At 43.5% G+C, this 21,226-nt stretch overlaps 1 protein-coding gene across 3 annotated transcripts in view; it reads right to left on the bottom strand.

Annotated features, from left to right (window-relative positions):
- CDK14 (cyclin dependent kinase 14) overlaps positions 1-21,226 on the bottom strand; it is a 638,693-nt gene that overhangs the window by 162,998 nt on the left and 454,469 nt on the right. For all 3 annotated transcript variants that reach the window (XM_043873241.1, XM_043873240.1, XM_043873242.1), the window contains one exon: positions 16,812-16,875. In XM_043873241.1, coding sequence (XP_043729176.1) covers positions 16,812-16,875 — 64 coding nt within the window. The remainder of the gene's footprint in view (positions 1-16,811; positions 16,876-21,226) is intronic.

The following is a 21,226-nucleotide window of genomic DNA, read 5'->3' as shown; positions in this document are numbered from 1 at the left end:
TAATTAAATTAAAAAAAAACTCATAGAGTTAAAAAAAAAAGAACAACTTCTGAGCAACTTCTAGAAACAAACATCTACTCTATTCATTAAACATTCTTATTTCCTACGGCATTTGATTTTTCTAACAGATAAACATAGAAACATGGGTTTGTGTGTGCATATTCCCAGCTGAGGTCTTCACACCAACCACACCTTTCTCAAACTAAATGTCAAAGGACACTTCTCTTGCCATAAGATGCTTTTCTTTAGAGAAATAAAGTTCAATCTGTTAGGCATTTATCACAAAGTGTACTAGTCCCCAGTGAGACAGAATCTTTACAGCTCTCAGAAAAGAAAGGAGAAGAAAGACTTTGTGTCTCGGTCTCCAGGCATCCCCACCCATGCCTCCATGCAAACTCTCCACAGGGGGAAAGAGATCAGGAAGATGGTACCTTCAAGGGGCAATGCGAGCCATCAGGTACCGCAGGTACCTTCAAGGTGTGAACTTGCATATGAACCTTCAAGGTGTGAACTTGCATGTATGTGTGTCTGGCTCCAGCAAGGAATGTCAGATGTGAGTGAAACTGCAGCTTGCCCTCCGTCCCCTACTGCTGACAATCTTCAGCTCCACCATCTCCCCCTCCTCTCCTTCCTCCAGCCAGTCTTCTTGCCTGTTCACTCGATGCCAGCCCCTGTATGTCGGCTGTTGCATACCGCATACTGTACTTGTCAATGTATTATAGTCTAAGATTAAACATGTTTTCATTATTTCTTGCTTTTTATGTATTATTTATGTGAAGTCTTATAAACCTCTAACAGTACAGTACTCTACATCCGATTGTGTTAGCTTGGAACCTAAGCTGACTTTGTTGGACTTCATGAACAAACTGGACTTAAGCACACGCTCTCGGAATAGAACGCGTTCGTATGGAGGGGACATCCTGTGGTCTGATCACGTCATTCTATCAACGACTAAAGTGAGGTTAGAAAGGTTGAGCTGTCTGAGGCCATGATACAGGCTAGTGGCAGAGGCTGAACTGGGATTCAGTTCCTGGTTTATGACTTGTTACCAAAGAGCTGGGTGATCCAAGCCTCCTCTGTGATATTTAGCATACGTGTCCTGTGTCCTACTGGTCTGCGCCTGTGAACTTGATTTAGTCCACATAACAACAATGTGCACGAGGGGACGAGATCTTCTCCATCTGAGACACAGAGGAACCGATGTGCGGAGACACTGGCCGCCTTGTCTGCGTCACACAGCTCGGAAGCGGCAGAGCTGGGATGTGCACCCAGGCAGCCTGGATGTGGAGTCAGAGCTCGCAGCCATGACACCATGACATCTCTGCATGTCTCCACTGGAAGAGACCTGAACTTTGACCTCAGCAGCACCAGCAGATCAAAGCACCTTCAAATAACAGTTAAAACACATGTGCACTTCCAACTATAAGACCTTCTGGAAAAGGCAAAATATTAGAGACGATAAAAAGATCACCGGTTTTTTTATCGGTGGGGCTAGAGGGGAGGAAGGGATGAATGAGGGGAGGACAGAAGATTTTTTCAAGAGTGTGAAATTATTCTGCGTGGTAAACATGTGTCCTTGTACATTTGTCCAAACCCACATAATATACAGCACCAAAAGCCAAACCCTAAATTATGAACTCCGAGGTGTAATGATGTAGGTTTATCAGCTGAACAAATGCACCACCCTGGTGGGGGATGTTGATAAGGCGGGAGGCTGTGTGAGGACGGGAGGCATATGGAAAATTTCTCTACCTTCTGCTCAGTTTTGCTGTGAGCGTTAAAATGCTCTTAAAAAATATAAGTCTACCGTACTTCCCTAGTGGTCCAGGGTTTAAGAATCCGCCTGCCAGTGGTGGAGACACCGGTTTGATCCCTGGGCCGGGAAGATCCCACATGCAGTGGGGCAACTAAGCCCATGAACTACAAGTACCGAAGCCTGTGCACCCCAGGGCCCATGCTCCGCCAGGAGAAACCACAGTGAGGAGAAGCCCCCCACTGCTGCAACTAGAGAAAGCCCACACGCACGACAAAGACCCAGCACAGCCAAAGAAAGAAACAAGTAATGAAGTCTATTTGAAAAACAAGTAGTGACCCAAACAGTACTCTCCCCACCCCCGACTCCCTTTCCACATGTTGCAGAGCCTCACCCTTTTAGTTTAGAACAAATCTGTCTTGTGTTGATGGGAAATGCCAGACAAATGTCTGCCAAGTTCCAGTAATCCTGGACATATTACTTAAAAAGAAAGGGCAAATCTTTCAGTGCTTCAGTTTCCCTCACAGATGGGAGAATTAGCAGTATTTACCTCCTAGAATTATTGTGAATCTTCAATAGGAAAATCCCCTCAAGAGCTGGGAAGAGTGTCTGCTGCTGCCGCTGCTGCTAACTCACTTCAGTCGTGTCCGACTCTGTGTGACCCCATAGACGGCAGCCCACCAGGCTCCCCAGTCCCTGGGATTCTCCAGGCAAGAACACTGGAGTGGGTTGCCCTTTCCTTCTCCAGTGCATGAAAGTGAAAAGTGAAAGTGAAGTCGCTCAGTCCTGTCCGACTCTTAGCAACCCCATGGACTGCAGCCTACCAGGCTCCTCTGTCCATGGGATTTTCCAGGCAAGAGTACTGGAGTGGGGTGCCATTGCCTTCTCCGGGGAAGAGTGTCTAACGCATAAGAAACTTTCGATATCTGCTAGCTGTTGCTACCGCTGGAAATTACTATTAATAATAAGCTTTAACAACTGATCATCTTGTATCGTTATGCTGTACATACACAAGGCAGACATGGTATATTGAAAGCAATATTACTCCAGGGAGGGTAAATACTTAAACTATTCTAAATTACCTTCTGCGGCAACAGTTAAAGAAATGAATAAAAATCACAGACAGGTGAATACTCTTCAAACTCCTGTGATTCTGTGATTTTAAGGCACTAGTGGAGAGCAAGGATTGGCTTTCTGAGACAATATCAATCGTCCTTTTTTAGTTGAGAGACTATGAGTTGACTCTAAAGCTGGCTCCAGAGGCAAAACCATCTGTGCACATACACATTTATGTCTTTTCTCAATAATCTCAACTTTGTTGTCTGTTCGCTCCGACAGCGCTCATCAAGGGTGGGTGTAAGTGAAGGAAATTTCACCACCATCTTAAAACTGAGCTAATTGTCAGTAGCCCATTTATTATGTGTTATTTAAATATTAGAGGGGTAAAATATTACTTAACTAAGATCTTAAATAAAAGAAACCAAGATTTTTTCCTTCCACCTCTGTATTGGCAAAAGAGTTATTGCTCCATAGCCATGATCAGGGGGTTTCCTAGGTGGCATTAGTGGTAAAGTGCCGTTGCAGGAGACATAAGAGACTCGGGTTCGATCCCTGGGTTGGGAAGTTTCCCGGGAAGAGGGCATGGCAACCCACTCCGTTATTCTTGCCTGGAGAATTGCATGGACAGAGGAGCCTGGTGGGTTATAGTTCATGGAGTCAAGAAGAGTCGGACATGACTGAAGTGACAGAGTACGCATGCCCACAATCATTATCAGAAGAATTTCACTACATGTAATCTCACTACATTTTCTCTGGCATTTCCTGGCCACTGTCTCCCTCATGACGGATGCCCTCTAGTGAAAATAAACAGGAAATTCTTCAAGCAGATACCCAGAAAGTCAGTATAGATGGACCCTTCCTTGCACTGAAATGAATTTCTACAATTTATAAAGATATCTCCCCCCACAGGTCTGCCTACGGGGGAAGAGCTGAATTATTAGTTTACATTTTCAGTAATTATCATGATTTTTGGCTATTTAAACTTTTTATTTTATAGTGTTGGCCACATGTATGTATTTTTTTCTACATATCAAATCCTTGGTCAGTTATGGACCTATGGGGAAAAGCCTGCAGCCCGTGTCTACGGCACCACTGTTAAATGGTGTGAAAATAATTACTCCCTCAGCCTGGATTTGCTATTATGCACCCTTCTCAGCCCAGAGTCGTGGGCAGAAACCATCAATCAAGAGGAGTTCACACTTGAGATGAAGCCCCTTTCCATCTCTGAAACAGGTTCGTGACTTTTTGTAGCCAGCAGGTCCTTCGGAAAACATACAACATCAGTTTCTTCCTCTGCTCAAAAACCCTTCACTGATTCCTTTTGCACTTCCAGTAAAAGCCCTAGCTCTCCACTGTCGGGAACCCACCCCCGCGGCTCTGTCCCAGGTCATGTCTCCTCATGCTGACTTGTAACTTGTCTATTACCTGTCTCCCCTCTGGCACGGACACCCCATAAACCCCGGGCTTATCTGCTTTGTTCACGACTGTGTCTTCGGCACCTCCAGGGCTGCCTGGCACCCAAAGAGCACTTGTTAAGAATCCACGTATGTCAGAGTGTCTGGAGCATCTGGCCCTTGCTGATTGAAACGTGAGCTCTCGGCTCCAGCGTTTTCTCCCCTGCTCGCAGCCACCAGTGACTCACAGCACGCGGGCCAGGATCAGAAAGCACGAAAGCCCAGCCAGTCCACCTTCTTGTCACGTTTAACACTGTTTAACCGCCTCTGCTCTGTAAAGGTCACGCACCCCATAAATGTACTAATTAACTGGCTTTTTCACTGTGGGACGGTAGTGGCATGTACTGGTGGGATGAGGAAGCACAGAGCTGGAAAAAGGTGGTGGTCGATGGTGCAGGGAGACAGCTTTAAATGTCCCGAGCCTCAGGGCAGGCAGAGCCAGAGGGTTTTTAGCAATAAAACCTGAGACAGGACTTCCCTGGTGGCTCAGTGGTTAAGGATCTGGCTGCCACCGCAGGGGACACAGGTTTGATCCCAAGTCTCGGAAGATTTCACATGCCCATGAGGCCACTAAGCCACATGCCACAACTACTAAACCCACAAGCCACACCAGAGAAGCCACCCCAGGGAGAAGCTGCCCACCACAACTGCAAAGAAGCCGCTGCTCGCCACAAGCAGAGAAAGCCCAAGCGCGGGCAGCAACGAAGGTCCAGCGCAGCCAAAAATAGATAATAAAAATAAACAAACTAATAAAAAATCTGAGATGATGGCCAGAGATTTGCAGAAGAATCTTTCAAGTCAATTTTTATAACCGTCACATAGTTACATCCTTGAATATTCAGACATAACCCATGACTGTTATATTCTCTATCAATCACTCAAAAAAAAAAAAAAGACATAAAGAGGGATTCTTGAGGAAAAGCATAAAGTGGGAAAGGAAATACTAGTAGAGGACACAATATAAATGGTACAAAATCCTAATTTGTAGATACATGCTGTTAATGATTTAAAAGCACTTTTATATTAGTTCAAATCTTCTTAAAAGTAAGTATGTAAAAGGTGGTAAACAGAATGTAAAAAGGGATGATCTCATTTAACTTCCATAGGACTTCTGTGAGCTGGAGGGAATGGATGGGAAGCTTCTGGAAAAGTAAGGAAGATGACCCCGCATGCCCACAGCTGTACCCTAACAGCAGGTGTGGTCTTTGCAGGCCAACATCCAGGAAACTGCCCTCCTCTCAACCTCCCTGCACGGAACATCCCACTGAACAATTTCTACTGCTTCCAGTTTTTCCATGACCTTTTTAAAGACCAGGGGAAAGTCCCGAGTGTGAACAAAGGCTTAGGCTTCAGATCTCCTCTGTTCTGCAAATCATGAAACTGAGCCGTTCCCATAACATGTACCAAGGACTGGACATGTCAAACTAAATATCCACAGAGGGAGTTTGGAGTTGACAGTTTACTGGAAGCAAAAGTTTCAAAGAAGATACCCATACTTATAGAGGGTAACATTAGCACGTAACTTGCCAGGTGGTTCAAGTGGAAAGGATTCCACCTGTCAATGCAAGAGCTGCAGGACACTTGGTTCGATCCCTGGGTCGGGAAGACCGCCTGGAGGAGGACATGGCAACCCACTCCAGTATTCTGGTGGCGGTGGTTTAGGCTCTCAGTAGCGTCCTACGCTTAGTGACCCCATGGACTGTAGCCGGCCACCAGCACCAAGGGTAACTTAGCAAGTAACATGGTAACAACTCAAGAGTTATTCTCAGTACCAAATGCGACAATATGTTGAAGTGTTTTGTAAGTAGTACTGATTAAAATACAACATAAATATAAGGCGTTATTACCATGGTATCTATTCCTGAAATAATTTACATCTCCCCTCTGCAATTAAGAAGTCTGGATCGATTTAGTTTGGGGACTTCAGTTAGGCCTGTGAATAGGCAGGATTGACAAGTTTTTTACCTTATTACAGAACCTGAGTACAACTAAATCCAAACCTGCCTGATACCATCAAGGTCAGTGTATCTGTGGGCTTAGTTTTGGGGACAGAGTATTTAAAACATTATCATTTTGCAATTTGCTTCCAACAGCAAATTCTTTTGTTTTTATCTTACTGCATTCACTGCAAGAAACTCTTGCAGACTTTAACAAACTTTCCTCAAACTGCTTCTTGAATTAGATAACTTTCTCTTCAGAGTAATACAGTCGCTTTAGAAATTCTCTGTTTCCTTGCTTTATTCAGGAAAATAGAACTATTTCAGGCTAATTTCATTACTTTGAATTGCTTCTGGTCTAGGAACATTCGTCTCTCCCTGAATTTCACAGTGCCTTCCTTTTCTAAACTCCTGAATAATAACTGGTCATTAAACAGTTGCTGAATGCCCCCTGTCTTGGAAGCATTTAAGAGATGAATACAAGTATCACATATGGGCTCTGCATATTATTTGGGGCCCAAACTATTTCATACAAAAATACAGAAATCAGATCTTTTTTTTTTTTTTTGGCTACTTTCTTGTTAGCCTAATTGTCAAGAAACTGTTCATTAGAAGAAAGTAAATGAGAAATTGTAATACAAATGCAGTAGCATGATCACCCATGGTTCATACTGCAAAAAAAGAGCACTGAATCGAAATCCAGGCTGAGACCTCCTGGGATCTACTTCCACCTGACGCTGACTTTGGGGAAGTCCTTTCATATCTCTGACCTCGGGCTCCTTGCCTTATGAAAGACGGAGCAGGGCGAGATGCCCATGGACCTTTCCGCTGTTAGGTTCAGTTTGCTTCAACAGTTAAGGCACAACCAAAACGCCGCTTCCACTCCTGCAGTTTTCCTTGACAGCAGGGAACCGCAAAATCTTCTCAGAATTCTCAATCCCTCACCCTGATTCTACCAGTCTGGAGAAACTCAAATGCCTATCATCTGCCTATAGAACCTATATTCTGCCCTGATCTGGGATTACCACAATTCTCAGGCCTGTTCCCTACAGACTGGCAGGTCATGCGAGGCAAATGTGGGCTTGCCTCACACACGGCAGGACGTCCAGCATCCTAGCTTTATCTTCAAACAGGCAGTGTCCCTGCTCAGTAGAGTCCAGCTCTTTGTGACACCCTGGACTATAGCCTGCTAGACTCTTCTGTCCAGGGATTTCCCAGGCGAAAATACTGGAGTTGGTCGCCATTTTCTACTCCAGGGGATCTTTCTGACTCAGGGATCGAATCTGTGTCTCCTGCATTGCTGATAGATTCTTTACCAATGAGCCACCTGGGAAGCCCTCCAATTCTACAAAATCCAATCAATCCCTCCGAAACACACACAAGATGTTTTTTAAAAATATTAATGCTCTGTCTTATAAGCCCAAATTCCAAGCATCACTTCATCAGAGGTGCATGAGCCATGTGGCCTCTGCTGATGTAGAGTAGGCAGGGCAGAGTGGTCCTGGGACCCAGATGGGGAAGACTCTTCTTGTCCCAGAAGGAAATGGAACAGAGGGCATTACGCAAAAGCATGCTGGGAGTGAGTCACTACGAGCCAAGTGAAACGGCACATGCCGGCATTTTGCGATGGACTCTACCTTTTGATAGACAATGAGGTCTGGCTGGTGATGAATCTCATCAAAGGTACAGAACGACTGTAGTGCTAAGAACAGTACCGGGTCACCTCGCGCCTCCGAGGCTGATCTACAGCAAGCATCCTGAAGGTGGTGACAGAGGAGCCACTCTGGTACGAGAGGTGGGGAGAAGGCGGAGAGGGGGGAGAGAAAGATAGAGGACTGACGGGAGAGGCAGGCAGGGAGAGACCTCTAATTTAAAAAAAAATTTTTTTTTTATTATTGTGGTAAAAGTCACATAATATAAAACATACTATTTTAGCCACCTTTAACAGTACATTTCAGTGGCACTAATGCAGCCTTCATCATCATCCACCTCTTAAATTTTTTAGCTTCCTAAGTTGAAACTCTGTCCTCATTAAACACTAAGCCCCCAATCCCCCTCCCTGCCCCTGGCACTGCCAAGGTACTTTCTGACTCTACGAATTTGATTATTCCAGGCACCTTGTTTAAATGGAGGGTTTCCCAGGTGGTGCAGTGGTAAAGCCGCCTGCCAAGCAAGAGATGCAGGTTCAGTCCCTGGGTCGGGAAGATCCCCTGGAGGAGGACATGGCAACGCACTCCAGTACTTTTGCCTGGAGAATCCCACGGACAGAGGAGCCTGGTGGGCTACAGTCCACGGGGTCGCAAAGAGTTGGATGTGACTTAGGGACCAAGCAGCAGAAGCAGCAGGTACCTCATATAAGTGGAATCAAACAGTATTTGTCTATACCTACTGTATGCTGGCATGCATTTTTAGGGTTAACTTCATATATGGAGAGACCTCTCATTTGGAGATCATAAACCACAGAACTTGAGGCTGAGGGAAAAGAAATGAGAAGGCAGTCAGGTTCAAAGAAGACACAGACTCACTTCCCAATTCTTTAGAGAGAAATTTAAAGAGAAGTGAATGATGAAAGTTCCAAGGTTGGATTCCTTATTATATGTAATACACGCACGTGTGTGTGCACATGTGCACCTGTGTGTTACATATATTTATTTATTTTCTGCAGCTGTGGCCTGGCCCCGCTGCCTGGTTGCTATGGAGACCAGAGGGAAAGGAATTTTGTGTTAGCATAAATATAAGTGCAGAGGAGGACACATTCATGCTAAATACTAAAGAATAAATCCCAACTGTTATCTAATTGTTCCTTTAATATCTTAACAATTGTTCTCAAAATGTTCCTTCACTTTGGCCCCACTTTCCAGGAAAACATGTTAAGCTCTGAGCTAAAATGGAGCAGTTGAGAAAGTAAGACCATCTTATTCACGCACATTTCATCATCTCCCCCCTAGACTCTATCATGGTCTCCTAACTGACCTCCCCAATTCTCCATGGGCCGCCAATCTTAGCACAAGACCCAGTGTGACATGATTTTACCATTATGTAACCCAGGTCACATGCTATCCTGTACAAAATGGTCCAGTGTTTTCTGTCTTGCTCAGAGGAAAGGGTGAAGGTCTCCTAGTAGCCCCTCAAGGTTCTTTATGACCTGCCCCAGTGCTATTGCCTCTGACCTCATTTTCCACACCCATCCGTCCCTTCTTAGGACCTTCGCACTTGCTGTTCTCTCGGGAAAGTTCTTCCTTCAAATACCTTCCTGGTTCTCTCTCTTCCTGTCCTTCAGTCAATCGTTATCTTTTCAGTGATGACTTCCTTGACTATGTTTACAATTTAAAGTTGCAAATCACTCCCTTCCCGGGAACTTTCTGAACCCATTTGCTGTTCTGTTTCCCTCTGTTATACTCTCTACCACCTCGTAATCTATTTTGCTTATTGTCCACCTCTCCCACCCACCAGGGTCTTGTGGGTTTTGTTCACTGCAACATTCCCACTTGCTAACCACACAAATGGCGCTCAGCACATACTGTTGCATTAATAAATAAGCTTAATTTATTCTATGGAAATGAACTATGAGTAAGTGAATTTTTAAAAAGACCTGTTAGGAATTAAATGAGCAGATGCTACATTCAACAGACTCAGCTTTTAAGCTTTATTCATGATCCAGATGACAGTCATGAAACAATCCATTTGAAAATATAAATTGGTTTTTCCTAAAAATGTATATATATAAAAACTCGTACATATATCTATCGATAATAGCAATTGGTTTTTTAAAATTTTTTAATTTTTTTATTTTTTCATTTATTTTTATTAGTTGGAGGCTAATTACTTTACAATATTGTAGTGGTGGATTTTGCCATACATTGGCATGAATCAGCCATGGATTTACATGTGTTCCCCATCCCAATCCTCCCTCCCATCTCCCTCCCCAAGCCATTGGTTTTTTTAAAAAATATAATGACCATACTGTTCTAAGCCACACAGATTTTTTTTTTTCTCTTGAGACAAAACAATTTAAACAAATCTAGTAAGATATGTGAATGAGGATTATTTTAAAAATTGGTTAAAAGTTAGAAACAATCATTTAAAAAATTCCAGAGACGCAAAAGCTTTTCATAGAAAAAGGGATACTTTCTCTAATATATAAAGAATTCCTAGAAATTAATTAAGAAAATGAGAAATGACACATAACTCAATTGTAAATTGGGCAAAAGTTATTAGCTGTTCACAGAAAAGGAACTACAAGAGATTCTGAAAAATATGAAAAGATGCTCAACCCATGCAAATTACAACTATATTAAGAACTTTGTTGTTAGCTAACAGGCAAAATCGAAAAGTCTGACACACCCCATGGAGTGAAGAAGAAGTTCTCATGCATTGCTCATAACAGCCAAATGGTACCATCCCTTTGGACAACAGTTAGAACTGGATATGGAACAACAGACTAGTTCCAAATAGGAAAAGGAGTACATCAAGGCTGTATATTGTTACCCTGCTTAATTAACTTATATACAGAGTACATCATGAGAAACGTTGGGCTGGAAGAAGCACAAGCTGGAATCAAGATTGCAGAGAGAAATATCAGTAACCTCAGATATGCAGATGACACCACCCTTGTGGTAGAAAGTGAAGAGGAACCAAAGAGCCTCTTAATGAAAGTGAAAGAGGAGAGTGAAAAAGTTGGCTTAAAGTTCAACACTCAGAAAACTAAGATCATGGCATCCGATCCCATCACTTCATAGGAAATAGATGGGGAAACAGTGGAAACAGTGACTGACTTTATTTTTGGGGGCTCCAAAATCACTGCAGATGGTAATTGCAGCCATGAAATTAAAAGATGCTTACTCCTTGGAAGGAAAGTTATGACCAACCTAGACAGCATATTAAAAAGCAGAGACATTACTTTGCCAACAAAGGTCTGTCTAGTCAGGGCTATGGTTTTTCCAGTAGTCATGTATGGATGTGAGAGTCGGACTATAAAGAAAGCTGAGTGCCGAAGAATTGATGCTTTTGAACTGTGGTGTTGGAGAAGACTCTTGAGAGTCCCTTGGACTGCAAGGAGATCCAACCAGTCCATCCTAAAGGAGGTCAGTCTTGGATGTCCATTAGAAGGACTGATGCTGAAGCTGAAACTCCAATACTTTGGCCACCTGTTGCGAAGAGCTGACTCATTTGAAAAGACCCTGATGCTGGGAGGGATTGGGGGCAAGAGGAGAAGGGGACGACAGAGGATGAGATGGTTGGATGGCATCACTGATTCAATGGACATGAGTTTGGGTAAACTCCGGGAGTTGGTGATGGACAGGGAGGCCTGGCGTGCTGCAGTTCATGGGCTTGCAAAGAGTCAGACACAACTGAGCGACTGAACTGAACTGAACTTTGGACAATTTCACAGAAGTGTTCAAAATTGTAATTGTATACAGCTGACCCTTGAACAACAAAGAAGAAAGGGGCGCCCACCCTCTGTGCAGTTGAAAATATGCCTATAATTTATAGGCTGCCTTTGATATCTGTGTTGTACATTCCCAAGTCAACCAACCATACTTCAGAGTGTAGTAATGAAAAAAATGCATGTATAATGAATGGACCCAGAGAGCTCAAACCCATGTTGTTCAATGGTCACTGTACACTTCTGAATTCTTGAACCCTACTTCTGGTCATTTATCCTTCAGAAAAACTTGCATACATGCAGTGTGTGTATTTATGCGTATATATGTACACAGTTGCAATAATTTACACAGGAAACACTGGAAACAATCCAAACACCCACAACAGGGACACATTCATGCCTGGTCAGTCACTCAGTGGTGTCTGACTCTTTGTGACTCCATGGACTGTAGCTAGGATTCTCCAGGTAAGAATATTGGAGTGGGTTGTCATTTCCTACAACAGAGGATCTTCCTACCCCAGGAATCGAACCCGCACCTCCTGTGGCTCCTGCAGTGGCAGGGGGATTCTTTACCGCTGAGACACCCAGGAAGCCCAGGGACAGGTTAAATCCACACAGTGTAAAGTTATGTGGCTCCAGGAAGAGAGGGAAGCCACACTGGCCTCCTCTATAGGGTGACAGAAGAGGACCTACAGAATGCATTCATGAGAAGAGCAAGACCCCAAATTGTGTTTAATACGGGAAATACAAAAACAGACATTCACAAGTTCTTACCTTTACATACATGAAAGAAATATAAGGGAAACTAATAAAATGGGGGCTTATAGTGGGGGGCAGTGGTTCTGGGAAAGGGGGTAGGTGGCAGAAAGGGGTGGGGAGGCCTTGTACTGTGTTCCTTTATAATACTGTTAGATACTGTGAGTTGCTTAAATTTATTATCCATTCAAAACCTGGGCAAAGGATGTCCAACCTAGTAATCACACTCCTTGGTATTTACCCAAAGGAGTCGAAAACATATGTCCACATGAAAACCTAGGCAGGTTTAGCTGCCCCCGTTATCAACATCCCCTACCAGAGTGGTACATCTGTTAACAGCTGGCTAACCTACATTGACACGTCATTATCACCCAAATTATATTCAGGTTCACTCTTGATGTTGTACTTTCTTTGGATTTGAAAAACATATGTAAACACGTATCTACCATTATAGTATCATACAGAGTAGTTTCACTGCCCTAAAAATTCCTTATGCTATACCCACATGAGGGTAGGGAAAATATGGGAAGTCTCTGTCCTTTATGGCCAATTTTGCTATGAATCTAAAACAGCTCTAAAAGATAAAGTCTTTGAAATAACTAACTACGCAGAAATAAACAACAGCGACAAAAGAACTATGTCAAGGCTCAGCTAGGAGTGAGCGGGGCCACAGGGAGGGAAGGTGGTCAGAGGAGGGAAGAGAGAGACCCCATGGACATGCACGCCGGAAACCATGCACAGAGCTGGATCACAATCCCAGCCAGCCCAGTCTCTGGATGTCCAAGGGCCCATCAGTGTTTCTGGAATGATTTCATGTAGTCAGACTGAAACTGTTTTCACAGGTTAAACAGACCTATAAATGTTATTTTTAATAGGGGAAAATGAACTAAAGAAATCTGGAAAGTGTTTATCCTGTTATATCTTATACCACTTGGTCCATTATGAAACACCATAATGACTTTCTACCAATTAAAAAATCAGTGCCACTGAGGGGTTTTTAATTTTTCCTTTTAAAAAATAAACTACTTTAAAAAAAAGAAGAAGATGACGAAGAAGAAAGAGAACCTGTGCAGGGATGTTTATAGCATTTCTATTCATAAGTGCCAAAACCTGGAACAATCAAGATGTCCTTCAGTAGGTGAATGACTACATAAGCAGGGGTGCATCCAGATAGTGGGATATTATTCAGTGCTAAAAAGAAACGAGCTATCAAGCCAGGAAAAGATCTGGACGGACCTTAAAGGCATATTAGTGAGTGAAGGCAGCCAGTCTGAAAAGGAACATCCTGTATCGTTACAATTATATGACATTCTGGAAAAGGCACCACTATGAAGAGAGTAAAAAGATCTGGGGTTGCCAGGGGTGAGTGGACAGGGAGGAGTAAAGAAGCAGAATGCAGAGGATTCTCAGCACAGTGAAGCTACTCTGTATGATAGCACAGTGGTGGCCACAAGTCATAATAGGCTTCCCAGGTGACTCAGTGGTAAACAGTCGGCCTGCCAATGCTGGAGACACAGGTTCGATCCCTGGATTGAGAAGAACCCCTGGAGAAGGAAATGGCAACCCACTCCAGTATTCTTGCCTGGAAAATTCCATGGACAGAGGAGCCTAGTGGGCTACAGTCCATGAGGTTCTCAAAGAGTTGGACACAACTAAGCACATACACGCACAGACCCACAGAACGTACCACGCCAAGAACACATCCTAATGTAATCTGTGGACTCTGAGGACAATGATGTGTCAGTGGAGGTTCATCAGACTGTAACAAACATACCAACTGGTGGGGGACGCTGATAAATGGGGGAGGCTGCACGTGTGTCAGGGCGGGGGGTAGACCAGAAGTCTCCGCCCCTTCTGCTCAGTTTTGCCGTGAACCTAATCTGCTCTTAAAAAGAAAGTCTATTAAACAAAGCAAAACAAAGTATGTCTTCAAGGCTCAGACTTTCTTATTGTCCCTGAGACTTACTAAGGCACTCTTTGGGGATAGAATGAGGAGGGGGAAAATAGAACGAGGAAGGGGTGGGGCAGGTGGGCCCTAGCATAGTATTTTCTCCTCTGGGAATATGCAACTTCTTCCCCAGGACTCCCCTGATGGTCTCAGAAGACTCCCTTTGCCTCAGTCTATTATTTTCTCTCTCCTTGACTCTGCCCAAGGGAACCCAGGAAGCATTTATCACCTGTACTCTCACCCACAAGCCCTAAGCATTGTGTGGAGGGTGTTTTCCCCTTGTCAGCATCCATACCTTATGCACATCTAAATACATTATTCTTCTGGATCCCCGTTACGTTTTTTTTTTTTCCTTCTTAATTTTATTTATTTATTTTTGGCTGCCCTGGGTCTTGGTTGCTGTGCCCCCAGGCTTTCTCCAGTTGTGGAGCTCAGGCTTCTCATTGCAACGACCTCTCTTGCTGCGGAGCATGGGCTCTGGCGTGTGTAGGCTGAGTAGCCACCTGGAGGCCTGTGGGATCCTCCGGGACCAGGAGAGTTCCCAACCACGGGACCACCAGGGGAGTCCCCCGTTACCTTCTATGTATCTGTGGTTGCATACATAAAATTAATAACTTAAACATATACATATACATGTGTGTGTGTATATATATATACACCTTAATTATATATGTCTATCATCAGAGTCACATAAATAATGCTTATTTTAAACATTCAATACAATTCAGGGCAACAGACATTTATTGAACCAAAATGTGTACTAGTCACTGTCCTTAACCTCATGAAGTTCTCAAACTGTTAGCTCCATTTGCATTACATCATAGTACTTTCCCAGAACACATTTAACAAGTGCTTTTGTATGCTGTTGATGAAGGTAAATCTATTCACACCAAAATAAACCAATTACTCCATGTTTCCTAGTCCAGAAACTTGGCAGATCAAATGACTATCTTAATTGTTCCTTTCTGCATCTAACTCTATTCATTTAAACTCTTTTCATATTCTCTGTTTTATTTCCCTAGGACTTAAGGTTTTAGATATTAACACAAGGAAGCTAGCCTTCTTCAAGAGCCCACACTTGGAATATTTATAAACAGCTCTGTTCTCACTTAAACTCCATAAAAGCAGTTAGAGAATGCTTCTTGCTCAGTTAAAGAAAGAGAAGACAAAATCCACATTCAACTGGTAACATTCTGTAGTCTTTCAGAACACAGAGGTTATTTAAAATATTCAGTAAAAGTACAGAGTCCTTGGGGCAGCCAAAGAGGATAAAAAGAATTTTCAGTACACCTTATACCTTCAGAAGAGAAATATTAAGAATAAAAATAGTTTTCCATCTCAGTCATTCTTTGGGATTGATAGTTAATTCCTGATGGTCCCCCAGATGAGAGGAAGGGGAGAAAAAGAGGGTATCTGACTCCTGTAACAGTAATCATTCACAGCTCTTTTCCCTCATAAAGTAATAGACCATTAGAGCGTCCACAAAATTCCTTTCAGTAATTTAATGGTAGGGCTTCCCCAGTGGCTCAGACGGTAAAGACTCTGCTTGCAACACAGGAGATCCGAGTTTGACCCCTGGGTTGGAAAGATCCCCTGGAGAAGGAAATGGTAACCCACACCAGTATTCTTGCCTGGAGAATTCCAAGGACAGAGGAGTCTGGCAGGTTACAGTCTGTCAAAGAATTGCAAAGAGTCGGACACGACTGAGCGACTAACAACTTTAACTTTCTGCATATTTTATAATTCAGGTTTTTTAACCCAAGAAAAGACAAACAAAAGTATACTTTATAGTAATTCATCCCACTTATTTTTATTAAGTTTCCAATTCTAAAGCTTTCATTCGCCTATAAAAATGACATAGACCATTTTGAGATTCTTCTAAGTGTCATTATTAAAACTAGAAGTTTCTTGACTGCCACCTACTGGTAAGAAAAAAAGTGACAACATTTTAAAAGTCACATTTTCTCTCGGATTTTCTGGTTCAGGGGTGTAAATATTTTTTTTAATTTTTATTTTTTTCAGGGGTGTAAATATTTTAACTTTTCTTTTTATAGAATTTTGGACATATAGCACATTTTCTATGTTTAAACTCAAATTAATTGACCATGTATTACTATAGTTTTTCAAAATAAATATGATTTTTACTTTTTCCAATTTAATACTTTTCTAGTATTATTACTAGGAATCACACAGATGGATTATAGCAGCTAGATTTAAAGTTTGTTTTTCATAGACATGGAAGCTAGTCTAACTGATGGTGAAATGAGAGGTCACTTCAAGATTAGCCAGTCAAATCAAACAAAAAACATATGGTGAAACACTGATGAGGGATGTCATTCAGTCTATTTTTACCAACAAATAAACTGTGAAAACGAAACAACTCCAATAAGAGGTAGAGTACACAGTGGCAAACGTAACCAGAATTTTCCAGGTAAAACATCAGCTGCAGGGAGAGTATCTATACGTTCACCATTTGCATGTCAGTAGCACTTAGTTTTTCGTAATCAGTGAAACATACCTGGCTTAAAATGTGGTAAAGAGTGAACTCCGGGCCATGTGTCCTCATTTGGCGTTCCAAGAACCTAGTGGAGAGCAGGAAATTGTGGAAACAGACTTATTATTTCCAAAACACTCAAGATTCTCCAGTGTAGAAAACAGTACACTGCATATGATGAAACTCTTGATTTCTTTTTTTCTTTTTTCCGTTATTGTGTGCCAGGGATTTTATTTCAGTAAAAACAGCTAGAGCCACCCAAGTCGAATGTCTGAGTTTTAACAAATGCAGCTAAATGCGGTAAGGCAAGTTAAATCTGTGTTTTATCAACGCCAAACTTCAGAAGTAGGCCTAGGACGCAAAGGATGAGCTGTCATCTTCACAGAACTGAATAAAGTATGCCTGTGCCCCTCATGATTCTTTCAAGAGCTTTTGTCCTTCACTGCGGTATCAGACATGTAATCATTTAACAGTTCTAAGAATTCTGTTACTTCTTCCCCCACATCCGCTCTCTGGGCAGCAGAATGTTTCAAAGGACAGACGGCTTGGGACGCTTACATTCCCCACTGGTCACACTATTTGTCATAGTTCACAGCTTTAGTCACGTGACACAGAGTTTTTTCATCCCCAAATACTGTTCTCCCTATACTATCTTTTTCTTTGCACACTTTCAGTTTCTTTCCCCATTGTCAACTACAAATTGGCATGTGCCAAGTATCCCTGATGGCTCAGATGGTATGGAATCTGCCTGCAACGTGGAAGACCAGGGTTCGATCCCTGCGTTGGGAAGCTCCCCTGGGGGAGGGCACGGCAACCCACTCCAGCATTCTTGCCTGGAGAATCCCACGGACAGAGGAGCCTGGAGGGCTGTAGTCCACGGGATTGGAAAGGGTCAGACACGACTTAGCGACTAAGTACACAGCACATCACAAGAGCACTGCCAATAACTGAACAACCGGGGCGTTTGCCATCCGCCTCTGAGAAGAACCCGATGCTGCTGCCGCTGTTGGCCTTCAACACCCCCAAGGGACTTCAGGGTGGAGTGAGGCACGCTGTGCTCCAGGGAATCTGGTGGGACAGGTCTTTAGACAGTGGGATATTCTCAGGAACTGACCTCATGATCCCAATATTTGCATCTCTTACTATCTAGCAAAGCACTAAATCCCTTCATGGTGACAGCAGCTCCTGGTGATTGGCAGAAAACCTCTTGTAAAGTAAGCACTTGATCGCATTGAGCTCCCCCTTCACCAAAATCTCATATATTGACCTTCCCCCACTGCCTCTTTGAAGCCGTCTCTCAGAGCTATCAGAGGTGCTGCCTCCTGGGCTGGTGTCCTCGTTTTGTCCCAAATAAGACTTAACTTGCAACTCTGAAGTTGTGCAGCCTTTTTAGCAGACCACCTACTTTTCTATCCCCATGTCAACTTAATAAATGAAACATGAAAGTTGAGAATTACGTTTTATTTGGTGGAATTTTTAGGACTTCAAGCCCAGGAGACAGCATCTCTAGTGACCCTGAGAGAACTGCTCCAAGAAGACAAGGGGGGCTTGGGGAAGAGTCAGGTTATGTAGAAGTTTTGCAACAAAGGTCAGGGAGTCTGAACTTCAAAAGTTTTTTTTTTTTTTTTCAAATTAAAGAAAATCAGATATCCCGAGTTAAGTAGTTTAGTGCTTTTATCTGTATAGGAAGATGCAAGAGTCTGGGCTCACTGAAATCATTCCTTCCATATGCATCTCAGCTATCTGGGACCAGAATCCTGTGTTTTCACATCCTGAATTTCCTCAGGGCTCCCTATAGGGAAGGGCTGCAGTCAGATGGATGCTCGAGGGCAGGTATTCTTTGTGCCCTGGGCTCCCTCAGGGCTCACCAGCTCACCTTCCAAGGTGGCAGTCATTGCTGATGACTCTGACATCCTTGTTTACTGATACAGCAGGAAATATTCCATTTCTCAGCCACAGTGTTTGATTTGGTCAAAGTCATAAAAAGGCAATTCTGGTTCACCTACAACTGGGCACGCTCCTTTTAAATTTTGAGTTCCACCTTCCATAGCTATGATACTCAGTGATCATGGTAGATCATTGATGGTTTAGGATCTGAGATCATGGAGACAGAACTGACCACTTCGATCCCCTCCTTGCTAGCCATGGGACCTCACAGAGCTTCAATTTCCTTCTTTGTAAACTGGGGTGATAATGAAGGAGGAAACAGAAAGAACAGGCTCTGTCTTGAAAGCAGGACTCCATTGTGGGCTGGACTGTGCACTTTGAGCTCTATGCCCAGTATCTATGGAAACTACATACCAACTGGAAAACCAGGCCCCCGGTAGGAAGAGCCCCAGGGCTCGTACCTAGAGTCTCCATTGCCTAAAAGAATACCCTAATTATCTGTGTAACCGAGTAGAATCATACATTCTGTTATGCTTGTTGGGGTATGACCACAGAACTATTGATAACTGTCCACTGTTAACTACCTAGGCTTAAGGCATATGAATCACGGGTTAACTTTGATTATATCTTTTTTTTTGCCCTTTGTTCAGACTAGTTTCAGGGAATTTGGGGAGGTGGGTTTGGGCACGTACACTTAGGGTATATAAGGTTTTCACAAAAACTGGTTGGGGTCCTTGGCTAAGAGGAGACTCTGCCTTGGGCCCGCCGGTGTAAATAAACTGCACTCCACTATTTGCATCATCCTGAGTGAGTTTGTTTCCCGGAACACGTGGCTACAACAATAACAGCAACTTCATCACCTGTGGCAGAACACTACCTGGCATGCGGTAAGCACTACGAAAGAATCAGATACCATTCAAAGCACTCATAGCAAACGGGGTGGGGTCAAGGAGGTCTGGGCAATGGGGGAGAAGCCAGCCCACCTACTTTTTCCATGGGGATCCCCTGATCTGTGGAGACAGTGCCAAATGTGTAACTCAAAACCATGATAGGACAATACGGACAATCAATTGAGTTAGGAAGGGGAAGACATAAAGGCAGAAGCTGGAAAAACTAGAGAACTGGCACATCATGGGAGGAAATGATGCTGACTCACTTCATCTCTGCGGATTAGCAAAGTTATGACCAACCTAGTCTGCATATGAAAAAGCAGAGACATTACTTTGCCAACAAAGGTCTGTCTGGTCAAGGCTATGGTTTTTCCAGTGGTCACGTATGGATGTGAGAGTTGGACTATAGAGAAAGCTGAGCACTAAAGAATTGATGCTTTTGAACTGTGGTGTTGGAGAAGACTCTTCAGAGTCCCTTGGACTGCAAGGAGATCCAACCAGTCCATCCTAAAGGAGATCAGTCCTGGGTGTTCATTGGAAGGACTGATGTTGAAGCTGAAACTCCAATACTTTGGCCACCTCATGCGAAGAGTTGACTCATTGGAAAAGACTCTGATGTTGGGAGGGATTGGGGGCAGGAGGAAGAAGGGACGACAGAGGATGAGATGGCTGGATGGCATCACTGACTCGGTGGGCATGAGTTTGAGTAAACTCCGGGAGTTGGTGATGGACAAGGAGGCCTGGCGTGCTGCGATTCATGGGGTCGCAAAGGGTCGGACACGACTGAGCGACTGAGCTGAACTGAACTGACTAGGAGGTAAGGAAATAAAGTTCTGACTATTCATGCATTGACTTTCTAGGGGGTAAGGGCTGTGATGGGCTTCCCTGGTGGCTCAGACAGTAAAGAATTCACCTTCAATGTGGGAAAGCCGGGTTCAATGCCCAGGTCAGAGATCCTCTGGAGGAGGGCATGGCAATTCACTCCAGCATTCTTGCCTGGAGAATCCCATGGACAGAGGAGCCTGGCAGGCTACAGTCCACAGGGTCGCAAAGAGTCAGACATGAATGAAGCAACTTAGCATGGACGCACAGAAGGGCTGTGATATCAAAAGGGAGCTTCACTCACTGCTTCCTGCTCTGATGAATTAGGGCTAGACACAGGTATTCCGTTCCTCTTGAAACACTGGGTTCAGAGGATCAGACAAGGCAATTCTTGCAAGCACTAATTAACACTAATATTCATAGGGACTAGATCTGATAGAATGCCTGATGAACTATGGACGGAGGTTTGTGACTTTGTATAGCAGACAGGGATCAAGACCATCCCCAAGAAAAAGAAATGCAAAAAGCAAAATGGCTGTCTGAGGAGGGCTTACAAATAGCTGAGAAAGGAAGAGAAGCGAAAAGCAAAGGAGAAAAGGAAAGATATACTAATTTGAATGCAGAGTTCCAAAGAATAGCAAGGAGAGATACGAAGGCCTTCCTCAGCGATCAATGCAAAGAAATAGAGGAGAACAATAGAATGGGAAAGACTAGAGATCTCTTCAAGAAAATCAGAGATACCAAGGGAACATTTCATGCAAAGATGGGCTCAATAAAGGACAGAAATGGTAGGGACCTAACAGAAGCAGAAGATATTAAGAAGAGGTGGCAAGAATACAC

Source organism: Cervus elaphus, chromosome 18 (assembly GCF_910594005.1).
Source record: "Cervus elaphus chromosome 18, mCerEla1.1, whole genome shotgun sequence".
Classification (NCBI taxonomy): Eukaryota; Metazoa; Chordata; class Mammalia; order Artiodactyla; family Cervidae; genus Cervus; species Cervus elaphus.
The sequence above is the reverse complement of the archived record's forward strand: the minus strand, read 5'-3'. Positions and strand labels throughout refer to the sequence as shown.